The 23778-nt window shown below is 38.7% G+C and overlaps 3 protein-coding genes across 5 annotated transcripts in view; 2 read left to right on the top strand and 1 right to left on the bottom strand.

Annotated features, from left to right (window-relative positions):
- Positions 1–1423: 1423 nt before the first annotated feature.
- Positions 1424–8799, bottom strand: tk1 (thymidine kinase 1, soluble). 2 transcript variants are annotated; one of them, XM_010776666.1, is made up of 7 exons: positions 8629–8799; positions 8367–8398; positions 7860–7973; positions 3128–3227; positions 2923–3012; positions 2558–2677; positions 1424–2046 (listed from the first exon to the last, which is right to left on the bottom strand). In XM_010776666.1, exons 1-7 carry the CDS (start codon positions 8692–8694, stop codon positions 1867–1869), a joined length of 702 nt encoding a protein of 233 aa, XP_010774968.1. In that variant the 5' UTR covers positions 8695–8799; the 3' UTR covers positions 1424–1866. The 2 variants fall into 2 exon arrangements, with proteins under 2 accessions (XP_010774968.1, XP_010774969.1); XM_010776667.1 differs by having other exon boundaries at positions 3134–3227; positions 8629–8791.
- Positions 8800–9204: 405 nt separating this feature from the next.
- afmid (arylformamidase) lies at positions 9205–17224 on the top strand. The gene is made up of 11 exons (XM_010776665.1): positions 9205–9393; positions 11199–11289; positions 12495–12599; positions 12683–12731; positions 12818–12903; positions 13013–13085; positions 14248–14345; positions 14482–14560; positions 15294–15429; positions 16143–16247; positions 16444–17224. Exons 1-11 carry the CDS (start codon positions 9364–9366, stop codon positions 16471–16473), a joined length of 882 nt encoding a protein of 293 aa, XP_010774967.1. The 5' UTR covers positions 9205–9363; the 3' UTR covers positions 16474–17224.
- A 716-nt stretch (positions 17225–17940) lies between these two features.
- Positions 17941–23778, top strand: part of cant1b (calcium activated nucleotidase 1b) — a 9860-nt gene continuing 4022 nt past the window's right edge. The window contains exons 1-4 of one of the 2 annotated variants that reach the window (XM_010776664.1): positions 17941–18047; positions 21702–22298; positions 22378–22518; positions 22715–22918. In XM_010776664.1, the coding sequence (XP_010774966.1) occupies positions 21761–22298; positions 22378–22518; positions 22715–22918 (883 nt within the window). In that variant the 5' untranslated portion in view covers positions 17941–18047; positions 21702–21760. Of the gene's footprint in view, positions 18048–19556; positions 19671–21701; positions 22299–22377; positions 22519–22714; positions 22919–23778 lie in introns of those variants that run through there. The other variant, XM_010776663.1, reaches the window with a different exon arrangement.

The raw sequence follows: 23778 nt of genomic DNA, 5'->3' as shown, positions 1-23778 counted from the left end.
AGGGCCGGTCAAATTTGACCGCGAACACCAAAGTAAGGGGGGGGAAACGAAGACAATAGGAGTGACGCTCAAGAGTTTGTCAGGATCAGAAATTGATTGTGGTTGTATTTATTAAACATGACGCTACTGTGGTACCACATTGAAGACATGTGTACAATACATGGTTGATTATAATGTGGAAAACAACGTGCATGACCTACTGAAGCCAAATATGATAACAATCTGCTGTTGATTTGTCTTTTGTGCCTTAAGGAGAGGAAATAAAGTCCAAAGGGTTTGTTGAATAATTAAAATGTACCATGATTAAATATGAATGATATATCATGTTGAAACTATTCAATTATTATTGGAATCCGATTATAAATCAGTTAAACCTGCAAAACTTTAAAATGTTTGTATCTTCTGGTTAAGACTGAACCAACATAAATGACAGTGAGTCTCTAAATTAAGCCTTTTTATTTACTATAAGTATTGTTGTTGTAACAAAAGGCTACAGCTCAATATGTAATATATATTTGTAGCCCAAATACATTTTTCTTAAAGTTAAGTATGCTTTTATTTAGTAAGGTTAACTTGTATTTAATCAAGGTTCATGTTTGAGATGTGAGACTAGAATGATTTGTAAAAACTGGCACTTCTGCTTTTAGCTCGATTTGTTTTTTGTAATCTGTTTCAATGTTGTTGATTTTTGGATGTTTAAGACATGTGTTGCAATGATTTCATATCATGGTTTAAGAAGCACAACGGGGATTTACTGGAGACCTTATTTGTTTATGAAATAATATCAGGCACAGGATGTAGTTACAATTCAGGATGTTGATTTAGTGGTAATTCCGGTTTTCACTTTTTTTTTCATTCCAATCTTCCTGCTCACTGCAAGGCCTTCGAGCCGGATTGAAACAGGTTATTTTGGTCCTCTGTAGCATGTGACTGGGTTACGCAACAGTCAGTATAAGAGTTAAGAAACATGTACTGCACGTTTTAAAAAGTTGCACCATTTTTATTTAAAAGAGGCCCTCTTATGCGTTTTGCAGTTTCGCTTCCTGTAGTGTGTAATAAAGGTATTTGTGCATTTAAATTGTCTGCAAAATCTAAAATCCCAAAATTTCTCCCCCCCCATTGGACGCCTATGTTTACTTCCGTAACATGGTGACATCACTATGGTTCACCCATGCTCTTATTGGCTAGTGCTCCAACACATTGTATGTAATAGACTAATGGGCAGGACATCTCTAAGTGGTTGACCAATCACAACAGAGCCAGCTAACCAATCAATCAGAGTAGACTGGGCTCTGGTTTCAAACAGAGGGTGAAAAGAGATGCTGCAGCACAGGCAGTATGTGAACAATAAAGAGCTTTTTGAACATTAAAGCATTGAGACATGTCACAGTAGAGACACTAAATACAAATATGAACCTGAAAATAAGCATAATTTAAGTTTATTAAGAAACCACCACTGGATTTCACATGCACAATACATTTAGTTCAACAAAATAATTTAATATCTTACATTAGGCAGGCTTAAGATAAAGATGTTGAAAGAAACTAAAACTGCATATTAAAACCACAGAGTAGTTAAACCTATGAAAGTTAATAAGTTGCTTAAATCATTGTTTACGTCCATTTAAGTGCAACTTTATATTATGAAAAAACAAAAATACATGCACCTATACAACACCTAATACCAACAAAGGAAATACATTATTATGTTCAAATGTAGTTATTTAGCAGTAACTTAGAGGCACCTTAAAATAACATAAAAACATTTAGATTTAAGGAAAGCCACTCCAATGCGCAACATACACAAACAATTGATTACAGGATTTGTTCCCACTGCTCAACTTTTGCAGTAAGTCTTTTTTTTGCTCAAAGTTGGAGAGAGGAGAAAAGCTTCCTGGGAAACGCAGAGTCCACAACTTTTCCTCCGTAGGTGTTTTGTGGAGTTTCGATCTTGAAAGGAGCGCTGTTCTCTTTTTGCACCACCAGACCTCCGTAACACTTTCTACACACCGCCTGGTACTTGTCAGTTCCACCAATCACTTCCACCTGTGGCAGAGGAAACATTGTTACCAGGTTATAAGATTTCTTCCCCCGTTAATATACCACCAGGATTCAAGGTGATGGACACAACTGATGATGAATTAGGGCCACTGTTGGTAGAAGAGGCAAATTCCCAAGAATGTTTTGGGATGTTCTTTGGGATTAATGTGTTATATTTCCGGAAGAAATACTTGAAGGTCTCATTTAAAAGAACACTAGATATTTTTGGTCAAGTTAACTTGTTTCCATTTCATAAATTTCCCAAATTCAGAAGTCTTTCTCTGATAATTACCCCCTCTCCTGCCTAAAATGGTCTTAATACACCCTCTTACACACCATCTAAATAATTTTTATAATTACCGCTGAGAACACGAGATTTCAAATAACAAATAGGCTTTTATTGAAATAAGTAACTGTTTGAGTATTGCGAACAGATTTTGGTATGACCATCTTGTTATAATATAATTCAATATATAGACACGCCATAGTATTGAAGGAAACGGATTGGCCTCCTCACCTCCTTCTCTGCTCCTATCCTCTTGGTGTAGGCAGCCTCTTTGTAACACTGCATGCAGACGGCGTGGAGCTTCACCACGCTCTCCGCTAGAGGGATGAGGTTCAGGATATTTCCAAAGGGCTACAAGAATGCACAGAACAGCAGTCAGAAAATGGATGGAGGTTTAATAACATTACGAGGACAGAACACTATAGAGAGTGATAATGAGCGCTGTTAAAGAGTGCTGCTCATGCAGATTGTTCACCGTCCTCGCTTAAGAATGTTTTTATTGTCTTGGACTTTTTCCAGACAGAGGTGCATTATCAGCATCCACACAGTGTCTCAGTGATGGTGAAATATACATCGAGACAAAGACAGATACTCACTTTTCTCTGAAAGGTTCCATCCAAGGCAGCTACAATGACTATCTTCCCTAAATTGGCCATTTCTTCACAAAACTCCACTGTGTCTGAAAACTACGATAACACAAAAGAAGCAGGGATTGGTTAGTGAGGAATCTGTCCCAAGTAAGACATACTGGTTTCTAAAAGTGAACAATATAAAGAAAGAGAAAATGTGAAGCATATATACACTTACAAACTGTCCTTCATCTATTCCAATGACACAGGCTTGTAATGCCTGAGGCCGCAACTCTCCAAGACGATTGGCTGGTACAGCTTCCATTATGTTTCTAACAGATGGAAGGAATAGAGGGGGGACATTAATATTGACACAGATTTTAAAATGTATCTTATACTAGTAATACATTGCAAGTTACTTTATGCAGGGGGGGTAACAAAATAATTACTAAAGAAAGCGTTGAGATTAACAACAATGGAGGAAAACCAAGTGTGGAGTTTCCGATTTTCTAAGAGAGTTCCTCTAATCAGAATACAAAGGTGACATCAACAGAGTACCGTCTTCACTTGATGCCAGTAGATTCAACATGTGTGACACTCTGCACAAGGGAGTCTCCCACTGCAGCCAGATGGCTTAGTTTTGGCACAATACCGTTGTATATACCGACTTTACCAGCAGCCTCGTCTGTGCACATGTCGACCAACTTTGTCGTCCAGTGATCATGCCTCCTGGAAGAGCTTCAAAGGTCCGTCTTTTATGGCCTGCGCAGTTCGGTCAGCACCCAGTTCAATCAGTCCAAGAAAGTCTAAAGCAACTCTCCGTTGCTGGACACGGACACAATATAAACGATCTCCTGCTCGGTTTTTGTGATGTCCTCAGATCCATGAGAAAGCAGCCCCGAAAATTTTGCAGACTTCAACTTGAGTCTCAACTCCCCACTGATAGTTTGCGCGATGGTCTTCATTCTCCGTGTCCCCCCCTTCATGTGAGTGATAGGCGCTTCCGAGATTTACCCCTAGACGATTTCAGTAAAGGAATATCCTCGAAATGGGAAGACATGGGACGTGCATGTTTAGCTCTATGAAAGTCAAGGAGAAAAGAGCAACCGGTCAGATGGGGACCTTACGTTACCCACCGTCCTGGACACTAGCTTACTCCCAGGAGGAGCAGACTTTGTCGCCCCAAACACTGCCTCGGTGGCCCACATGTCCCAGGGGACCTCTGAAAAGAGAGCCTGCCCGGGTACATCTAAACAATATTCAAGGCTTTATTGTCATGTGCAGAGTAGCTACAGTGTAGATATGGCAATAAAAGACGTCAGTCCCAGGCTCCTCCAACAATGCAACATAATATGTAGGACATAAAACAAATAAAACCAATAAAATAGTTCAAGGAATAACAGAATAGAAATAAAATAGTTCAAGAGAATGTTGTAAGATGTGCAAGTAAATACAAAATAAAATTGAAATAATTTCAAGAAGAGTTTATATACACGTAAATGGAATATGATAAATACATTATAAGATGCAAACAGATGAATGTTTATGGAGGCACTTTACAGAGCTCAGGTGTTGAATAGTCTTATGGCCTGTGGGATGAAACTGTCTCTGAAGCTGGTGTTTTAGTCCAGATGCTGCGGTACCACCTGCCAGACAGCGACAGACAAAAAAGTTGGTGCTGGGGTGATGGGGGTCTTTGATAATCCTGAGGGATTTCTTCCTGAGCCGCTGGGAGTAAAGGTCCTCCATGGATGGCAGCTCCGTCCTGGTGGTGATCTGTGCAGTTTTCACCACCCTCTGTAAAGCCTTACGATTGAGGGCGGTGCAGCTGCCACAGGCCGTGATGCAGCCAGTCAGGATGCTCTCTATGGTGCACCTGTAGAAGGTCAGGATGCTCTCTAGGGTGCACCTGTAGAAGGTCAGGATGATCTCTATGGTGCACCTGTAGAAGGTCAGGATGCTCTCTAGGGTGCACCTGTAGAAGGTCAGGATGCTCTCTAGGGTGCACCTGTAGAAGGTCAGGATGCTCTCTATGGAGCACCTGTAGAAGGTCAGGATGCTCTCTATGGTGCACCTGTAGAAGGTCAGGATGCTCTCTATGGTGCACCTGTAGAAGGTCAGGATGCTCTCTATGGTGCACCTGTAGAAGGTCAGGATGCTCTCTAGGGTAGGGGTGTCAAACTCAATTTCATCGNGACTACCTGCTTATTAAAAGACACCTAAACAATAAGTGTCGCTATGCAACTGGGTGAGGCCACAAAGTATAGCGCAGCATTATGCATTTGTTTACATGCCCACCGGAACCCCGAGGCATTACCAACAGATCAACGCACAATCACATACAGGACATCTCTTTCTCCACATTAAGTGTTAGACATTAGAATTGACTATTCTTGTCTGTCACATACTCTTCTTGTCTGTCACATAAGTGGCGCAACTGAAGCGGTATTGCGCTAAAGGGAAATTATTTGGACCGAAGAGATTTAGATTTGCCGGCTAACGGGAACTCTGACGTCGCCATTTTGTGTGCTTCGCGGATGCGCTCGGCTCCTCTCGACTGCTGCTCGGGTCTGCTCGGTCAGCTTCCGGATGAGGAAGCATTCATTCGACCAACTTACAGTAGATAACATTACAAACATTTTTAACAGGGGCCATAATAGTGTAAATAATGTTTGTTTTGGCAGTTAATGTGTTCTACTTTTTTACATCTGGGAAGGCATTTGCCTTCATCAGATGGAAAGTGTCTTGACCAACAACTTAAGTATTTCTTATAGCTATGCAGGGTATGCAAGGAGCAAACACAAACAAGAACAAACAAACAAGTGAAATGAAGAATAAAATTGAAATTGTACAATATAATATTGTGGTGGTTCATCTTATAATTCAGTCTAGAGAATGCACCAGACAGCATCTACATAAGACCTGCACAAATCTAAATTTTCTAGGGGGAGGCCCCCCAAACCCTTCGTGCCATTTCGTCCGCGCGCATTTTTCAGGGCAATCTCTATTGGGCTCAGGGCCATCTGTAAATTAGCTTAGATGGCCCACAGGGCCATCTCCCAAAATCCTTAATGTCATGCACTGAGAGTCCATGTCAGGTCCTCAGTGATGTGGTCACCGAGGAACCTGACGCTGCTGACTCTCTCCACCGTAGTCCCATTGATGGCGATGGGGGCGTGTCCCTCTCTCTGCTGCTTCCTGTAGTCCACAATCAGCTCCTTGGTTTTGCTGACATTGAGGTTGTTATCCTGGCACCAAGATGTCAGGTTTTCGACCTTCTCTCTGTACGCTGTCTCGTCGCCGTTGGTGATCAGGCTGATGACGGTTGTGTCGTCAGCAAACTTCACGATGGTGTTGGAGCTGTGTATGGCCACGCAGTCGTGTGGGAACAGGGAGTAGAAGTACAAGAACCCAACTCGCCTGTACAGTGGGGTAAGGCTGTCATTTTGCAGCTCAAAAAGTGGGTTATTTTTGCACTGTAGTTAAAAGGCTTTAGCATAGAATACTGTTCTGTTTTACACCTCACTCATGTATTAGTACTCATTTGAGATAAGAGTACAAAAAGTTAAGCTTAATTATGATGTTTCCTATATATATATATATAGGAATATATATAGGAATGAATGGGGCCATGTATCGTGAGATTTTGAGTGACAACCTCCTTCCATCAGCAAGGGCATTGAAGATGAAACGTGGCTGGGTCTTTCAGCATGACAATGATCCCTAACATACCGCCCGGGCAACGAAGGAGTGGCTTCGTAAGAAGTATTTCAAGGTCCTGGAGTGGCCTAGCCAGTCTCNCCTGAAAATTTGAGGGAGGTTTCTAAAAGATAACCCCAACTCTAAGACCTCTGACCGGATCCGGTGAGGTCCTGGAACTATATGGAAAGAATGCTTCGGTAGAGGAAGCAACGGCCCGCCATACAGATCCCTAGTAAACGAGTACGACTTTCTGGGTCGGTGCAAAGTAGAAGTCTACGGGGAACGAAGCGACAGCCCCAAAACATCACTGCTCTAGAGGAGATCTTCATGGAGGAATGGTCCAAAATACCAGCAACAGTGTGTGAAAACCTTGTGAAGACTTACAGAAAACTTTTGACCTCTGTCATTGCTAACAAAGGGTATATAACAAAGTATTGAGATGAACTTTTGTTATTGACCAAATACTTATTTTCCACCATCATTTGCAAATAAAGTCTTTAAAAATCAGACAATGTGATTTTCTGGATTTTTTTTTCTCATTTTGTCTCTCATAGTTGAGGTATACCTAGGATGACAATTACAGGCCTCTCTCATCTTTTTAAGTGGGAGAACTTGCACAATTGGTGGCTGACTAAATACTTTTTTGCCCCACTGTTTATATATTACTTTAAGCCAAATTGTAAATAAATGTGTTAACCTACCTGGTAATAAACCTGTTTCTGATTCTGATTATAATAGTGTTTTTGGAACAGGCATTTTATTATTTATCCAGTAGTGGGCAGTAATGCAACGTTTGGATTCCAACCACCTCTAAAAATAATCCAAGAAGAAGAAGATAAAATAAGAAGGAATGTCCCCACTAGAGGTCCTCTTTTGCCAAGGTATCAGGACAACAAAAGGCACACAGAATTTCTTCCTTTCTCTTTAAAAGCAAATAATACAATCCTATATTTAGTTTAAATCGAAATAAAGTCTACTCTTTTGGACAAAATAATAATTTATTTTCTTGTAGAAATATTTTAAGCAATCTTAGCTTTACATTGTTCTTTTGACATTTCTATTTTAGCCTACTTAGTTTGTTTAGTGCAAACATTTTATTACCTTATGTATCGCTTGTTTTTGTAGGGAAATTGCAAAAACAGATGTGCAAACATTTACAATTCAGAGCAAGGTAACACAGTCTTAAGATCTTTCATTTTTGTTATATTCACAAACACAAAGACTGGTATATTTCTGTAAATCAATTAAAACAGGGTACTTACTTGTCATGTGTTGCCACGCCTGCGTCAGAATAACGAGTGTCTTTTGCATACTTGATCACCAAGCAGTTGTACTGGGCTATCTGGAACCTGCGCACTCTCCTCATCAATTCAGTGCTTCACAAATAAAGATAATAGTTTAGTTAACGTCAGAAGAAACATAACTGTACATTAAAATGACATTTCCTCTAACAACAATTTTAAACGACATTCTACTACACGAGTCAACATATACATATACTATATTGTGATATTGTTTAGTATAATGTGCAATATCGTTTTAAAGTGGTGCTACAATGTATTAAAAATACAAAGCAGATTACATAACTTGTGATTCATAACCTCAATAGACAGCAGCTGGGTAAACAATGGAGGATATTTGGCGGGATGTTCAAGTATGAGCGGAATATATTTTTAACATTACTTTAAAATGTTGAAACTGAATGACAACAGCTTGCAACTGATTGAAAAGGAAGTGCATTTTTACTGTTTTATGGATTAAAAACTCACCTTTTGCCTGAAAACATTGGTCCAAAGATGATCTAAAAACAAGAGTGAAGGGTGGTTAGTAAGACTAAGGAAGTCAGTAACGTTGATACAGCCTATGGTCAATAACACACATATAAAGATATAATTGATTTAATAAGACACATAACTGTAGCTAATACTCAGTCCTGTTTGTCCAATTTAAAAGGCATAGACTACTTTGTTCACGTCAGCAAATTGATGGGATGTAAATTGAGGCAAATAAAAAATAAATAAAGTTACTAACCTGAATTTGTCCCCGTGCTTTCCTTGGTGAATTTGGCAGAACTCTTGGGAAATCCACACAGTCCATTTTGACTTAAATACGCTTTAATTAAGTAAATACAGTACAAAAGTAACATATAAATGTAGTCACACAGAACAGTACGAGTGAAACTGACTGTTAAATATTTCGCGCCTTTGCAGCTTCAGAGTCACATGATTCTTGAACCAATCAGCTTCCACGGAAATTCAACGGATGTGGCGACAGACTTAACTGACCAATCAGCGAAGTCTGACTCCCATGGTGGGAAACGCTTGTTCGGAAAAATTGGGGGAATAATCCTAACCTAACTAATTGAAACAAACTCTGATTATTTTCCTTATTTTAACAAAAAATACCTTAATCAAAATCACCCCGTTTCCCATCATCTTGTTGAGCCTCATATTATATCACTCAGTCAAACAACCTCAAAGGAAGAAGAGCTTTAAAGAAATATGAAACTTTTTTTTAAATCAGACAAATATCTTTGCATGATTTTACTTCCTCACTCTGTAGGGGTCACATGGTTTGTCAGAGAGATTGTTATGGAGACAATATATTCAGTAGTTTTCCCTTCCCCCTCTCTGCTGTAAACGCGTTTTCAAGGTCTCGCCAGCAGTTACAGGGAACCGTTCAAATGTAGCTTTAGTCTAAAGTCCAGTGCTTCAGCTGTGGCTCGGATTTATCTGCCTGCAGACTTTGGAAACTGCAGGAGAAAACATGTCACACTGGACTGATCTGAAGAAAGATGTAAGAGTGGTAAACCTTTTATTTTAATCTCCTCTAGTATTATGATATTGTTGTGCGCAGAGGTGGGAAGTAACTAAGTACATTTACTCAAGTAGTGTAAGTACAATTTTGAGATACTTGTACTTTACTTGAGTATTTCCATGTTATGCTACTATGTACTTCTACGTCACTATAAATCAGTGGTAAATAGTGTTATTTTGCTCCACTACATTTACTTAATACCTTTAGTTACTTTGCAGATTTTGATTAATGATGTGAACTATAATCAACTCAGACTTTAGTTACACCTTGAGTAAATACATAAGCTACCCTGCAGTATACAAAGTCAAATAAAACTAGCTGCAACTTTACCAGCTTTGATAACACTTTAATACATAAATAATTATAATCAAAACATATAATGTATGTTATTCTGAAATGGACCTACCTATCTGCATAATGAGTACTTTTGGTACTTTAAGTATATTTTCATGCTAAAACCTTTCTACTTGAGTAACATTTTGAATGCTGGACTTTTACTTGTAACAGAGTACTACACTCTGGTACTTCTACATACTTAAGTACAAGATCTGAGTACATCTTCCACCTGTGGTAGTGCGTATGAGAATTATAATCAGTGGTGGAGGAACTAGGCCAAACTAGTAATACCGAAGTGTAGACGTTAAAACTAAAGTAAGTCTTGCATTCAAAACTGTATTCAGGTTAAGTGTCAGCATTCAAAATATAGGAGTGGCAGTTGGTAATGCATAATAAATCTGAATGATTAACTAATTCATATTTACCATGAATAATCTAAATCTGCGTAGCACCTAATATTATCAAAATATCTTAAGTAGAGTAAAGTAGCTTTCAATATTTGGAGTAGAAGGAAAAGTACTAGAAAAAGAAAATAATCAAATAAAGTAGGCGTCAGTTACTTTAAAATGTTATAATTATAAAAAATGTTTTAGTTATTAATACAAATAAACCATAATACCATGTATTATAAATGTTATATATTTTAATAAAATGGGCATATTCTTACCTGAACTGTTATGTTTTATATATTCATTTCATTTTATGTTTTTAGTGCACAATTGTAATTCAACTGTTAATGTTTATATAAGTATTTTTATTCAATTTATTTAGAATTAGACACAGGTATATTGGCAAAAAGTTAACACATACATATAAGCCAATTTGCTTTGTGTAAAATAGTGCTTACATAAACATAGTAAAAGGAATGAAATTGTAAAAAATGAGCAATTATATAACTATAATAAAACATCTTGCTTTTTGAAACTATAACTTTTGTATTTATGTTTAGGCTACAAGAACAATAATATACTAGAAAAATATCAATCAATCAATCAATCAATCAATCAATCAATCAATGTTTATTTATATAGCCCAATATCACAAATGTTACATTTGTCTCAGTGGACTTCACAGTTTTTACAGAATATCAGTATGACAATTTGACACCCTCTGTCTGACCAATAAGTAAATAAAACAGAACATGACAAGTTACCCTGAAGAATTAAATAAATGCAGTATTACAGAATAATAATAATAATAATAATAATAATAATAATAATAATAAAGAAAGGTTGCTCCATTTTACTTCCTTGCATGTTTTCTGTAGTTATATGTGTATGCACCCTGCACAATGCAGTTAAAACGGCCCAGCTCTCAGAACTAAATGAACTCAGAGACTAAAGCAGGGGGCTAATGCAGGGGAGGGCGCTGTTCACCGTGTTCCTCTGCGGCTCATGGGGGTCGGTGTCTCGGCTCTCATGGCTGACAGCAGTCCCTCTGTGTGACAGGATCTCGAGAAGCAGTACTCCCCCAGCCGGTGGTCGCACAGGATGTCTGCAGACGACGTGATCAAAGCTCACGTGAAGGCTCTGAAGGAAGGTCGGTGTGTTTTGAAGCTAACATGCTAATTAGCAACAATGCCCGGCATAAATCCGGTTATTAGCACACAGGGCAGGCCGGGGCAGCGTCAGAGCAACACAGGTGTTCAGATAAACTGTAACCCCGTGGATATCTGTCAGTGTCGGAGAATTTAAGCCCTAAATAGGAGATATCCTTTTTTAAAAGATATTTGGAAACGCAGGCTCAAGCTGTGAAAACAAATGTCAAACGTTTTTAAAATGAATTAATAGGCTATTTTTAGACTATATTTGTGTATGCCTACTAATGTAAGCTATATTCCTTGAACAACTTCAATTTAAACAACAGAGGCTATAAAAACGCCTCTTCTTTACATATTCTATAACAAATTGACTTAGTGAGACATTCATTGAATTGGGTATGCATACTGTCCATGGTTTCGCAGCGAAAACTATAAAAAGGAAATTGTATATGAGGGTCTTTAAAATATGTTGCTCTTCCTTGTTAATAAAGTGTTTAACATTTTCTGTTTTTATTTAACCTCATTGAGACATGTTCTGTTGTACAACTTTACTGTGAATATATTTTGTTAAGTAAAAGTAATATATATATATTTTTAACTAACTAACATTTCGTAAGTTTATTTATATAGCACTTTCAACACAAGGCAATTCAAAGTCCTTTACAAAAGTGAAAGACATTAAGAACACTAAGAAATAGTGCAGCGGAAACACATTATAAAATGGCATTTCGGCATTTCTTCTTTCAAGAAAAGAGAATAAAACAAACATAAAACATGAATAACACAGGTATAAAATAAATGAATAATAGTGTGTAACAGAATAAAAAAACATGTTATTAGTTATTGACTATCTATAATTGATGAGTTTTAAGTTTTCCGTAGTTTGATTGAAAATCGGTTTCTTTATAAGTATAAAAGGGGCGTTCTCCTTTCAGCCACACAGATATAATATTATGTTAGGATATTATCAAGTGCAGCATTTTAAAACACATGTGTTTTACACATGTGACACAACACAAGTTGTGAATGTATTTATGTCAAAATCAGTAAAAAATCAGTCAAAATGTGTTTTCATGTCCCCAACTTCTTTTAATATTGACTAACTCATCATTCCATGCTTATTATTATTCTGTTTTTTTAACTTTAATGTATTTATTGCATTTTTTTCTTCACAAACTTATATTGCTTTACGGTGTGTTTCCAGGTACGGAGCGTGCCCGTGGTCTGGCTCAAACGTTGCTCAACGTGCCGTATGGGGAGGGAGATGGAGAAAAACTAGATGTTTACATACCCAGCACCAACTCTTTGGGTACATACATGTGTAACATATGACATATACAGACACATATTTAATGTGTAGGGGTTTAACTGACCTGATTCTCTCTGTTTCAGATGTCCCCCTTGTTATTTACCTACATGGAGGCTACTGGCAGTTTCTCAGGTACTGCATTATACTCTCTCTTGCATCTCAGTTTGATTTCAATTTCTTGCTCATGATTTTGACATTGATCCTTTTTTCTCATGCAGCAAGGAGGATTCAGGATTCATGGCTGTTCCACTCGTTGGTAAAGGTGTAGTGGTGGTTGCCGTCGGCTATGACATCGCCCCCAAAGGTACAGATTTTCAATTCTGACAAGGTTGTCTCTCTAGGTTGTGGAAAATAAGACATTTTTTTATGTATATGAAATGGGAATGATATCCTTCTGCTTGTGTCTGCTTCAGGCAACATGGACCTGATGGTGTCTCAAGTCCGCCGCAGTGTTGTGTCTGTTGTCCAGCAGTATTCTCACATCAGGTACCTCTGCTTGTTATCGGTGATACTTATTACTGAAAACATTCATCTTAAAAATATAATATGTAACTTTTTCAATTACAAAGGACTGGATCTCCTATATATATTTGTATTTATCTCTATACCTGTGCAATTCAAAATGTTTCCAAAAATGTTAAAGCTAAAGAAAGATACAATTTCTATCACAGTAACAGTACGTTTCATTTGGTTTCCTCCAATCGTGTTCTATTTATTTTTTGCATGCGTCAGGATTGAAGCTGTCATAAGTGTACTCTTTATCCAGTTTTAAGCCACAATTGTTCTATCATGCTATATTTGAATAATATAGTGTAGGACCATACCTATATAAGGCATATTTATACTTTTTATTTTTCAAAATACCAAATAGATCATGCATTTTAGCCAGATTTTAGCCATTCCTCATTTCACTCAATTTAACACTGTCTTTGCATGGGCTGATTCTGTGAGAACAGCACCATCTACAGGCCTGGCATATGTACTACAGCGTTTCCAGCGCTTTCGAACGGCAATGTCCGTGGCTGTCTCCTCCTGATTGGTGGAGTTGGCCCAATAGCCGTAGCGCCACTTCTGTGACGTCATAGAAGTGTTCAAATGTGGATCAGTCTGTATCAGATCCGTTGCAGCCCCTTTTTAAGAGATTTGGGTATAAAGGAAAATAGAGAGGGTTGTGTTTTCTGACACTTGGTGAGTTCCCTGGAACACCGGGGACACATATTCATGTATAAAAGACGTACAAAATTGCATTTTTCATGATAGGTCACCTTTAACCAGATGAAGGGTTTTAGTCATCAGGCATCTTGATATTAAGGTATCGGAGACACAAGCTGAGCAAACATTAGCCACAGCTAACTGGGAAGCTTTGTGTCTGCTGAACTGCTTCTGAAAAACACAGATTTTAACAGGAAGCTGTTTTCTCTGTGTTTTACTGCTTTTAATCACCGGTTGGTTTGTTTTCGAGAGGAGGAGATCTTGGTGTTTTGTTTGGCTCCCAGCTAGTAAAATATGTGGAGCAATGATCACAATAGCAGTTACAACAACTCCAATGATCCCATGCTCCTTCCATGTTTCGCCGAACTCTGACCCTGCTCTAAAAAAAGCCACAAATCCACTGTCTTGGTTAAACTTATTTTAATCTGTCCATCAGCGGCTTGTACCTGTGTGGTCACTCTGCCGGGGCTCACCTGGCTGCCATGGTCCTCTCCACTGACTGGTCTGAGTACAGCATCACTCCTCAGATTAAAGGTAAGGTCCGACAGGTGAAATGCGTCCAACTGACAAACACTAAATACTTTAAAAGAAGCAGACACTCAGAACAATTAAGACCAATCCAGCTCATGTACTTTTTACCTTTGTTGTATTTTCTCTAATTGTCTTGTAGGTGCTTTCCTTGTTAGTGGAATATACGACCTGCTGCCCATCCTGTCCACCTACGTCAACGAGCCTCTGAAGATGACAGAGTAGGTTCCTTACTGCAGTGCATGTTCCTTTTAAGTGCAATTACATGCACTGTAGAGATCTGATAGCTATACACTTTTTACAACCTACCTGTGCAGAACCAGTGAGCATTATATTGTTTACATAATTAGAGTTCTGCTGAAAGAGAACAGATCTTAAGCTGGTTTATGCTATATGAATACAGGGACATTGGCGGGATTCAGTAGTTTTTGTTACAATTTCTTATGGACATTTGCAAGTCAGATAATACAGAACAACTTTGGATCGGTTCTTCCCAATCCATCTTAATTTGGAATATCATGTGGAAGCTATACATTTTCTTTGGGTCACTCCACCGATCATTGAGTTGCTTAAATCCTTTTGTGGCTCCTGGAAGAGCTATGCAAATTGTGATAAATTATTCTATTAACATCAGTCTTAATTTATAAATATTCTATAGATATTTTATTTTTTCCAAAAAATCAGCTATGCCATGCCAAGCCAGCTTTACTACATTTTGAGCTCCTTTAATTCACATAACTACTGGACCAATAGTGAACTGCAAAGAGAAGAGCTTCCAGACTAAAAATGAGATCATGATCCAGATGAGGAATCAGTGTAGTTTGAGTTAATTTAATGTGTTATTTTCTTTGTGGAAGAGATCTGTATGGGTGTGTCTGTGTAATAATCCTGTGCTGATTTGTTGTACCAGTCAGCATTTGACTCCTCTGTCCCCCGGGTGTCACCTGTTGGCAGGGAGGTGGCGGTGAGGAACAGCCCCAGTCAGCTGGTCCCTCAGCTCAAGCTCTCGTCCTCCAGCTGCCACATCATCGTAGCCGTCGCTGAGAACGACTCGCCAGAGTTTCGCAAGCAGTCAGAAGAATACTACAAAGTCAGTGCTGCTGATGAACACTATTACTGTTAGATGTTAAAGGTAGTATTTATTTAAGGTGGAACTGTCTTGTGAGCAATACAGTGAAACAGGCAGGATTGTGTAGCGTGTGCATCCCTGTTTAAAGTCCAAACAATACCTTACTATTAAAAACATAGCAAACAAGCGCTACTGGTCAACAACTCATTGGGGTTGATTTTAAAGGTTGCAGATAATTATTATTTTTATCATCAATAATCAGATATTTTTACAGATGAATGGCTTTGTTTATAAAATTTCAACAAATAGTGACAAATGTCCACCACAAAATGTTGAACCCAAGGTGAACTTTGATGAATTACGTGTTACAATTAAAAATAAAATAAAAACCAAGACAGGTAACAAATCCTTTACCTTTTTAATTTAGGAAACTGTAACAAGACAAAATGTTACATTTTATATTTGAACGTTAAACAATTGATTAGGAACCAACATTTTTTAAATAGATAGATTAAATAGATTCTATCATTTTTAAATCAATATTTTCTGTCAAAATATTTATAATAAGCGTGTTGTGTCGGGGATCATTTTAAATTAATGACAGCCTCACTGTACAATTAACCTTTAATTACCCTGTTGCTATTCACCATGTGCTAATAGTTTTTTCAGTGTGTGATTTGTAAGCATTCTGTGAATATGTATTATTCTCTTACCTCTGTCTCCTTGCTTTAAAGACTTTGGAGGCGTCAGGACTTGATGTGACCTTGGAAGATGTGGCCAACACAGACCACTTTAGTATCATCGAGCAACTTGTAGATGGGGAGTATCACCTGACAAAGGTACAAAGACTAAAAAAACAAAACATAATGAATGTTAATGCTATTTTCCATCATTTCTTTCTGTACTGACAACAGCAAAAGCCATTGTAGTATACTTACGTTTTTATTAAACATCAAACCCATTTGAAGTAGTTTCCCACACAAAACTTTTGGTAGGAGCAGTTGTGTTTTGATTCATTTCTATTTTCCTCCGTAGCTTCTCTTGGAGACGATGGGGAAGAGCTGAGGTGGCAGTCTTTGATGCATCATCTAATATCCACATACCTCTGTATCCACATGCACCTCAGAACAGGGTCATTGTGAAATGATAATGATAATATATGCATTATTTCAGGTTTGTACAACAGTAAATGTACAATCTTGCATGGATTGGTTTGACTAGTTAACTCTATCATGACCTCTATGTTCACTGTAGCTACTACTGTCAGAACCTGAGTCACTATAATGATGGTGATTGTAGCAAATTCTACTACTTTTAAACCTGCTCATATTCAAACAGACTTTTAACCGACCACAGTGCACAATGTTATCATCAAGAAGTACTGTTCCACCGGCACACTGAGAGTTTTAGAGGTCATGATGAGTTTTGGCATATTTCCAGTGTTTTGTAAAAGGGTGGGTCTGTCTCTTTTGTGATTTTCGTTCTTGTGACAATCTGAACCGCCACTTAAAGACCATGAGTAAGACAACAATACTCATTTCGGGAGTGCTGATGTATCATACAAAAAAGAATAAAGCTTTTGTTTTGTATACACATATCTCCCCCTGGGAAATTGAATGAACACTATATATTTGCACTGTTTATTTGAGCCTAATATAGAAGATAACTGATATTTAAATGCACATATTTTTAAAGATCAAATGAGACTAAATGTCCCTGATGCACATTGTTACTGCGCTTGTTCTAGTATCTTTGGTAATTGTTTACAAAATGTCTTAATCATTACTGTAGATTATAGAGAGAATCATCTCAATAAATATATATATATATTTGAAAATCTCTGTAATTATGTTGTTTGTTTTGGTATGCATAGGCTACTAGTAGAAGAGATTTGCTTTAATTTGATTATAGTGGCATATTATATAATGCTCCAAAACAAGATGGTAATGTCTTTGGATAAAAGTGTATTAGGGAAATGTTTACCATTGATATGAGGTAGGCCCTGCATCATTACTATTGTCAACCTCTCTGGAAACCTTTTTTTATATATACCTTTCTTATCCCAAATAAAGTTTGTAAAATTCCCACAATCTAAACAAAAAACCAAGGTAACTTTATAAGTCAACTTCATGTAGCTAAAACGAATAAAGTCTTAATAAAACAACCCAAATAATACCTTAATACACGTTATTCTGTTTAGTTTGACTTTAAATTGTAGTTTGGTTGTTTCATAGAGATGCTTGTGTTCTTAATATTGAGTCCACCTCATCTAGATCATCAAAGGTGTGTTAGATTAAGGCTGTATCAATTATTAATGAACGGTCAAGTTTTTTAGGAGCTTTTTCACCCCTAAATGTTTAGTGGCCATGGGTGGAGGGATTGTCCCTATCTAAAAATGATTTTCCTCTTACTATTTCTGTTATTTTGTGAATTTGTAGTCAATAATACATCATATATCAGTGTTAATTATTTTTGATTGGTTCAATATCATTTGCTGTTCAGTAGTTGACGTTTTGGGGGCAGTTTGGGAAGTTGAGTGTTGACATCAGTTGGTCTCCAGGCAGGAGGAGCTAATCGCCCGGAGATCACAGCCCATCAAATATGGCCAGTCGGTCGAGCTTGGATACCCTCTGCATCAGGTAAGCCTTAAGGTTTTTAAAGTCACAAAATGACGACCTGATGACTCTTACCTCCGTTAAGCGTCCTAAGTCCACTGAATAAGAGTGTTAGCAGTTCTAACGTTAGCATGACATAAGAGTATGCTAGCAATCTGAGTTGCTAGCTGGTGTTAGCTTCACGGCTAACATGTTTAAACGGACCGGTGTAGTTCCAACTCTTGCATAAACAAATGCTTAGCTCTCTTTATATTAATCGACATTTCAGTATTTCTGATGAAGGTCATGTTTAAACATTTTTCTGGGACTGAAGTCAGCGTTTTAAGGTTGACTTTTGAACATTTTCACTTTTTTGAAAGCCGGTCAAAGTTTATTAGTGTTATCGGGAGTGCACAACACCGGCTCGTCGGGTCCGTCTGTCTTGGTGGCTGGCAGGCAAAGATACATTAATTTACTTATCAAAAGAGCAATGTTGCTGCAGCTTTAACGCTATCTTGTCGGTTCTACAAGGACTAATGTTTGTTCTCTTTATTTCTTAACATAACAGTACTGTACATAATGTCTTGAAACCGTTGTTATGTGGGCGGTCGATGCTGAGGTTATGTACTACTTGTCTGTTTTTCTTTTACCATGTTAAACACGAGTTACTATTTGTTATTGGTCAAAACAAATGTGTGTGTTGAGCTTAATAGGTGTTGGATCTGTAGTGTCACTAAAGGTCTGAAAAAGTGACATAACCAACAGAAGATATACAAACATTTGCACTATGGTGGTTGTCCCTGTTTAATGATCCACTTAATCTGATATATGTATTACAATGCCCTCAAAAGCCACTGAGACATCCCTGTCAAACCTCTGATGAATATCAGTTAGAAAGAAAACAAATGTCATAGGGTGACAGTGAGACCATGAGAAGTGGTTGAATGCTCCAAAAAAGCTTCTAGGTGAAAGTTATGTTTTTCTTTTGTAGGAATACATCTGTAAATATTAAATAGGTATACTCTTAAGTTGTAACCTTTGGCTGCTTAATAAACTGGATTCATTGATAATATGAATACGAAATTATACAATTTATGCAATTGACATCCTCTGAAAATTGGTGTTAGGGTCTATGACGAGCACACTCAGGAAACAGTCAAGATTTTAAAAAGTCAAACACACACTAACACACCTCTGCTGCCCTTGTTGTAACCTTAAATGACACAGTGGGCATGAAACATAATGGAGACTTGGACGTATTAAACCATCAGGGGATTTAGACTTATATTTTCTGTCTAGACATCTTCAGTCCTCTTTGGAAGTGCAACCTTGGCTTTTAAAAGTGAATTCAAAACCTTTTGTTCAAGATTCACTGTGTTCCCCCGCCGAATAATCAATTACTGTAATCCCATTGTTATTCTAACAATCACATAGTACACCTTATTTTTTATTTAAGCCTCCCCTTTTCATTTTTGGAGTCAACAAGAAGGGGTGGAAACTTGAGATAGGGTAATGGAGAGAAAAGGAGGAGAGTCTGAAGATAGGGATCAGTTATTCATGTGGGTCAGACGGAGGGTTGAAGTAGACCTAAAGTTCATTATGGGATGCATGCGAAGGAGAACAGCATGATGGTTACAGCGTGTTCAGGAGACAAGAGGCAAAGGAAGGGTGAATAATTTAATTCATCATACAGCGAGGCAGTGTTTGGGTCTGTGCTGTAGAGAGACGGGGAATATGGGCAATGTGTACAATAGTGACAATAAGGGCATTATTTGTAGGCCAAGTTTGACATGTCTGCGTGTAAGCATGTTAGTTGTGTAATATGAACTTGTTGAGAGTCGCTGAAGAGGCAGAGCGCATATGTAATGGTTACCAGCTGAATGGGATGTGGTTGAAATATTTCCTCAAACCGGCTTGTGTTTTTCTCCCATGTTTTGGAGTTTTCTTCAGCTGCCTAATATTGATCTCTCACTGAGACCAACATTACCGCTGACGCTGTTGTGACATTTATTTTGGGTTGCTTAATGGTGATAACTTATCCATTTAATTGCTCCTACTTCAGTCTCAGAGTTATTGCCACAAGTTTACCATAATTGTGCAATTTACCATGGCATCATCCTCCAACGCTAAAAATTCCATTCATTTTGTAGCTGCATTGCCACGGTAACTAATTATGATTCAATCTCAAGCAATCATTTGTAATTGCTAGGAAGGTGGTAAAAAATGTTTAAGGAAATGGCTTTCTGAACTGCAAGCAATAAGGCTTTTCGGTACTGAATGTGCAAGGAAAAACATCTAGTAAAATTACAATAATTATAACATTTGTTCAGTTATTACTTCGCAATGATTATTTTTTAACCACATTCAGTTAGCATGAAAGGGTTGATAGAGCTATGACTTATGACTGTACATGCTGGTAACTCTTGACAACGGAAAGGTCAAGGTTCATCTTGGCACTCTAGTTCTCACAAAACAAGCGCACCTCTCATATTTCAGCGTGCAGGGTGTCTCTTGGCGTCTCATTCTAACCTACACAGTCTTCAGAACGTTGACTTCACAGTTTTAGATTTGGTTGTTTGGTGAAATCACAGTATCCTATTTTCCTATCTTTGACCTTAAGATGAGTTCCTTACAACCTTACGTTTACTATTACCTGAACACATTAGGCCTGAGAGGTGTCCGACTGATACTACAACTCATCAGGTGTATATTTGTATCTTTTCAAATATTTCTTCCACGAACAGATTAAGTATTGGCTTGTTTTTTACTTGTTGAAATTGCATTTTAGCTAATGCTCTTTAGTCAATTCCCTTAATCCACAGAGGACGTTATTAATCTCATGATTTGATCAATGTAATGGGTAGATGAGGGCCTCAACAACATTCTCACTCATTAACGTGTCACACTTTGCCTCCCTAAAGATTTGTCTTATTTTAAATTACTTTTTGTGGAGGTGGTCTTTATTTGTGTGAGATGACCCACATGTGCTTCAAAAACTCTTGAACCCTTACGTCCAAGTAAAAACATGAAAAGGTCTCACATCTATTAGAGTTGACTGTTTTTGAATGTGCTGATCCGGTATTGGTCCAACACTGGCAAAATCACTGGACCGGATCACGGGGATAAGGAGTTTAACCAATCATTGAGGTGGAGGCCACATCAAGTGTAATGTTATATGTGAAGTGGTGCAGAGCAAACTAGTTTTCCCCACACCGCACAAGCGATTTACAGTTTCAGTGCACATATAAACATAATTTGACCTTAACATCAAAACAGAGCGAGGACGGGCCTTTAGCCTACTCAGTATGCAGATGAGAAGTTCTGCTTGAGTACAACAAAGCTTTGTTTTGAACAAAGAACAAAAGAACTAGCCGCCTATTTTCCCAATTCGTCATCCTCCCCACGTTCATTCTTTCATCTTCCCCAGCCATTGTTTCGGTGTTATTTAATCCAACATCCTACAGATCTTTGATAACATTTGACAAAGAAGCTGCAAATAGGGTTTGTAATGTTCATGTAATGAACAATAACTTAACAAGGTGTTTTGAATACCTAAAGGAAATATGTATATTGAATTTTAAGCAAAATAAATATATAGATGTATTAAGATTTTTATCTTTTTTACAGTTGTCTGTTTTTGTTATATTTTGTAAAATACCACATCCCCCATCTTGCCTCTAATGTGCCTCTCTCCCTCAGTCCCAGGCTGTAGGGAACGCCCCCCCCCGTCCGAGCCTGAGGATGGAAACGATACTTCGATGAGCTCCTTCGGCCTCTCGGTCCGGGGTCTCCCTCTGGCCTTGGTGTCCATGACACAAGCTACCGCCTCAGACTCACGCTTCCACCCTAAATGGCGGGCGATCACAGTTGCGACCCTGCTAGCTTTAGTGCTCATGCTATACCTGAACCGGACAGTAGGGGGCAAAAACGCTGCTACGAGAGGTGACTATCGCAACGGGGTTCACAGTTTGCAGATGCACAGCGAGGGTGAAGGGGGCCTCCTCAGGGACATAAACAGACAGGCAGCACAAAACCCCTCCCGCCACCAGAGAGGGTTAAGACCTTACAACAACACGTACCCGTTAAGTCGGCCGGTGAAGACGGAGCACGGCATCCGCTACCGTATCGCCGTGATCGCGGATCTGGACACAGCGTCACGCAGCTCTAAGGACCAGACGTGGTTCAGCTACATGAAGAGAGGATACCTCACTATTTCAAACAGTGCCGACAGACTGGAGGTGGAGTGGGATGCTGACACGGTCACGCTGGAGAGTCATCTGGCTGAGAAAGGACGAGGTACGGGAACATTAACAAACACACTATTCTCACAGTAGAATGTTAGTTACCTCAATTTGTCTTTGTCCCGGTGTTGCAGGTATGGAGCTGTCTGAGCTGGTGGCGTTCAATGGTCACCTGTACAGCGTGGACGACCGTACCGGCGTGGTGTACAGGATCGAGGGCAACCAGGCGGTCCCCTGGGTCATATTACCCGACGGGGACGGCTCCGTCTCCAAAGGTCAGTCTGAAAATATGTCCATATACCACTATCCATGTATTTCTATATATCTGATTCTGATTTACTTCAACTTCACAACCTCTTTTCCACAAAAAAAAAGTCTAGAAATGAACCAAAAAAAGTAGTGCATTGAAGCCTTTCTTATATTGTTTTGGTGTTCAAGAGGTTAACGAATCACTCCTTGCTTTGTGTGCAGGATTCAAAGCAGAGTGGCTGGCAGTGAAGGATGAGCACCTGTATGTTGGCGGCCTGGGCAAAGAGTGGACCACCACCACTGGGGAAGTCGTCAACAACCACCCGGAGTGGGTGAAGGTTGTCGGTTACCATGGTGACGTGCAGCATGAGAACTGGGTGCCCCACTACAATGCCCTGCGGAGCGCCACAGGGATACAACCACCAGGTCAGGACTTTTCTTTATGGTCCTGTCACATACACTATCAGTCACTGTTGGTATTGGATCTTATCAGGGGTACTGATGGTGCAGTTTGAGTTTCAGATGTTGGGGGTTCCTTATTTAAATAAAAAGAAAACAGGAAGAACAATGCTGTATATAAAATCACCATTCATTTCATTGGAGGATAACGTTTTTTGCAACTTCTTTAATGAAGAAAAAGTTGAGAATTTACAACTCGACCTAAGAAAATATCCAAGTCTTTTTTTTTTTATCTTGTAAATTCTAGGTTTTTTTCTCTGAATATTACACCCCCTTTACTATCTCCATATTGTTTGTTTTTTAAATATCTACAACAGACCTAATACACTGTCTGGTCGAGAGATGCAGAGGGAAAATGTAGATTTTTTTAAACTTAAAGCTTCTCATCTGTATTTTGGCTGCTGGACAGTTATAGCGCATTTCCACCGCAGGCCTCGCTCGACTTAGTACGGGTTTGTTAGGCCTTGTTAGGCCCGGCTCACTTTAATGCTGCGCTTCCATTACAGTTTAAGAGCTGGGGCAGTAACTATAGTAACGCAGTGTAGGCGGAGCCGTGACGTCATCTTCAATGAGCGCCCCAGAAAAACAACACAGCTGTTAGCTGTTAGCACTCAGAGCTCACAGCTCCTCATATCTGTTCAGAAACTAGACAAAAGTTAAACAACTACAAACCACAGACTTTTTATGTGTCATGGTGAATACAGTCGCTGGTTTATTTATGTCTGTATAGGCCGTTGTTGTGAGTGTGGACGGTCGGAGCATTTACAACGTTAGCTTAGCCGATCTCCATTCAGAAAACACGCATTTTAAAAGGTTTTTCGCCTGCC

The sequence above is a fragment of the Notothenia coriiceps genome, unplaced genomic scaffold (genome assembly GCF_000735185.1).
Source record: "Notothenia coriiceps isolate Sejong01 unplaced genomic scaffold, NC01 NC01_scaffold00017150, whole genome shotgun sequence".
NCBI lineage: Eukaryota > Metazoa > Chordata > Actinopteri > Perciformes > Nototheniidae > Notothenia > Notothenia coriiceps.
Note: the sequence above shows the minus strand (reverse complement) of the source record. Positions and strands in the feature narration are given on the sequence as shown.

Bases quoted from the DNA above. Each gene is read 5' to 3' on its own strand.
- tk1 (XM_010776666.1), bottom strand. From the start codon at position 8,694: ATGGACTGTGTGGATTTCCCAAGAGTTCTGCCAAATTCACCAAGGAAA. The intron at 8,399-8,628 runs GTTAGTAACTTT...TCTTGTTTTTAG, and splicing joins AAGCACGGGGACAAATTCAG to ATCATCTTTGGACCAATGTT. The intron at 7,974-8,366 runs GTGAGTTTTTAA...TTATTTGTGAAG, and splicing joins CCAATGTTTTCAGGCAAAAG to CACTGAATTGATGAGGAGAG.
- afmid (XM_010776665.1), top strand. From the start codon at position 9,364: ATGTCACACTGGACTGATCTGAAGAAAGAT. The intron at 9,394-11,198 runs GTAAGAGTGGTA...TCTGTGTGACAG, and splicing joins GGACTGATCTGAAGAAAGAT to GATCTCGAGAAGCAGTACTC. The intron at 12,732-12,817 runs GTACTGCATTAT...TTTCTCATGCAG, and splicing joins GGCTACTGGCAGTTTCTCAG to CAAGGAGGATTCAGGATTCA.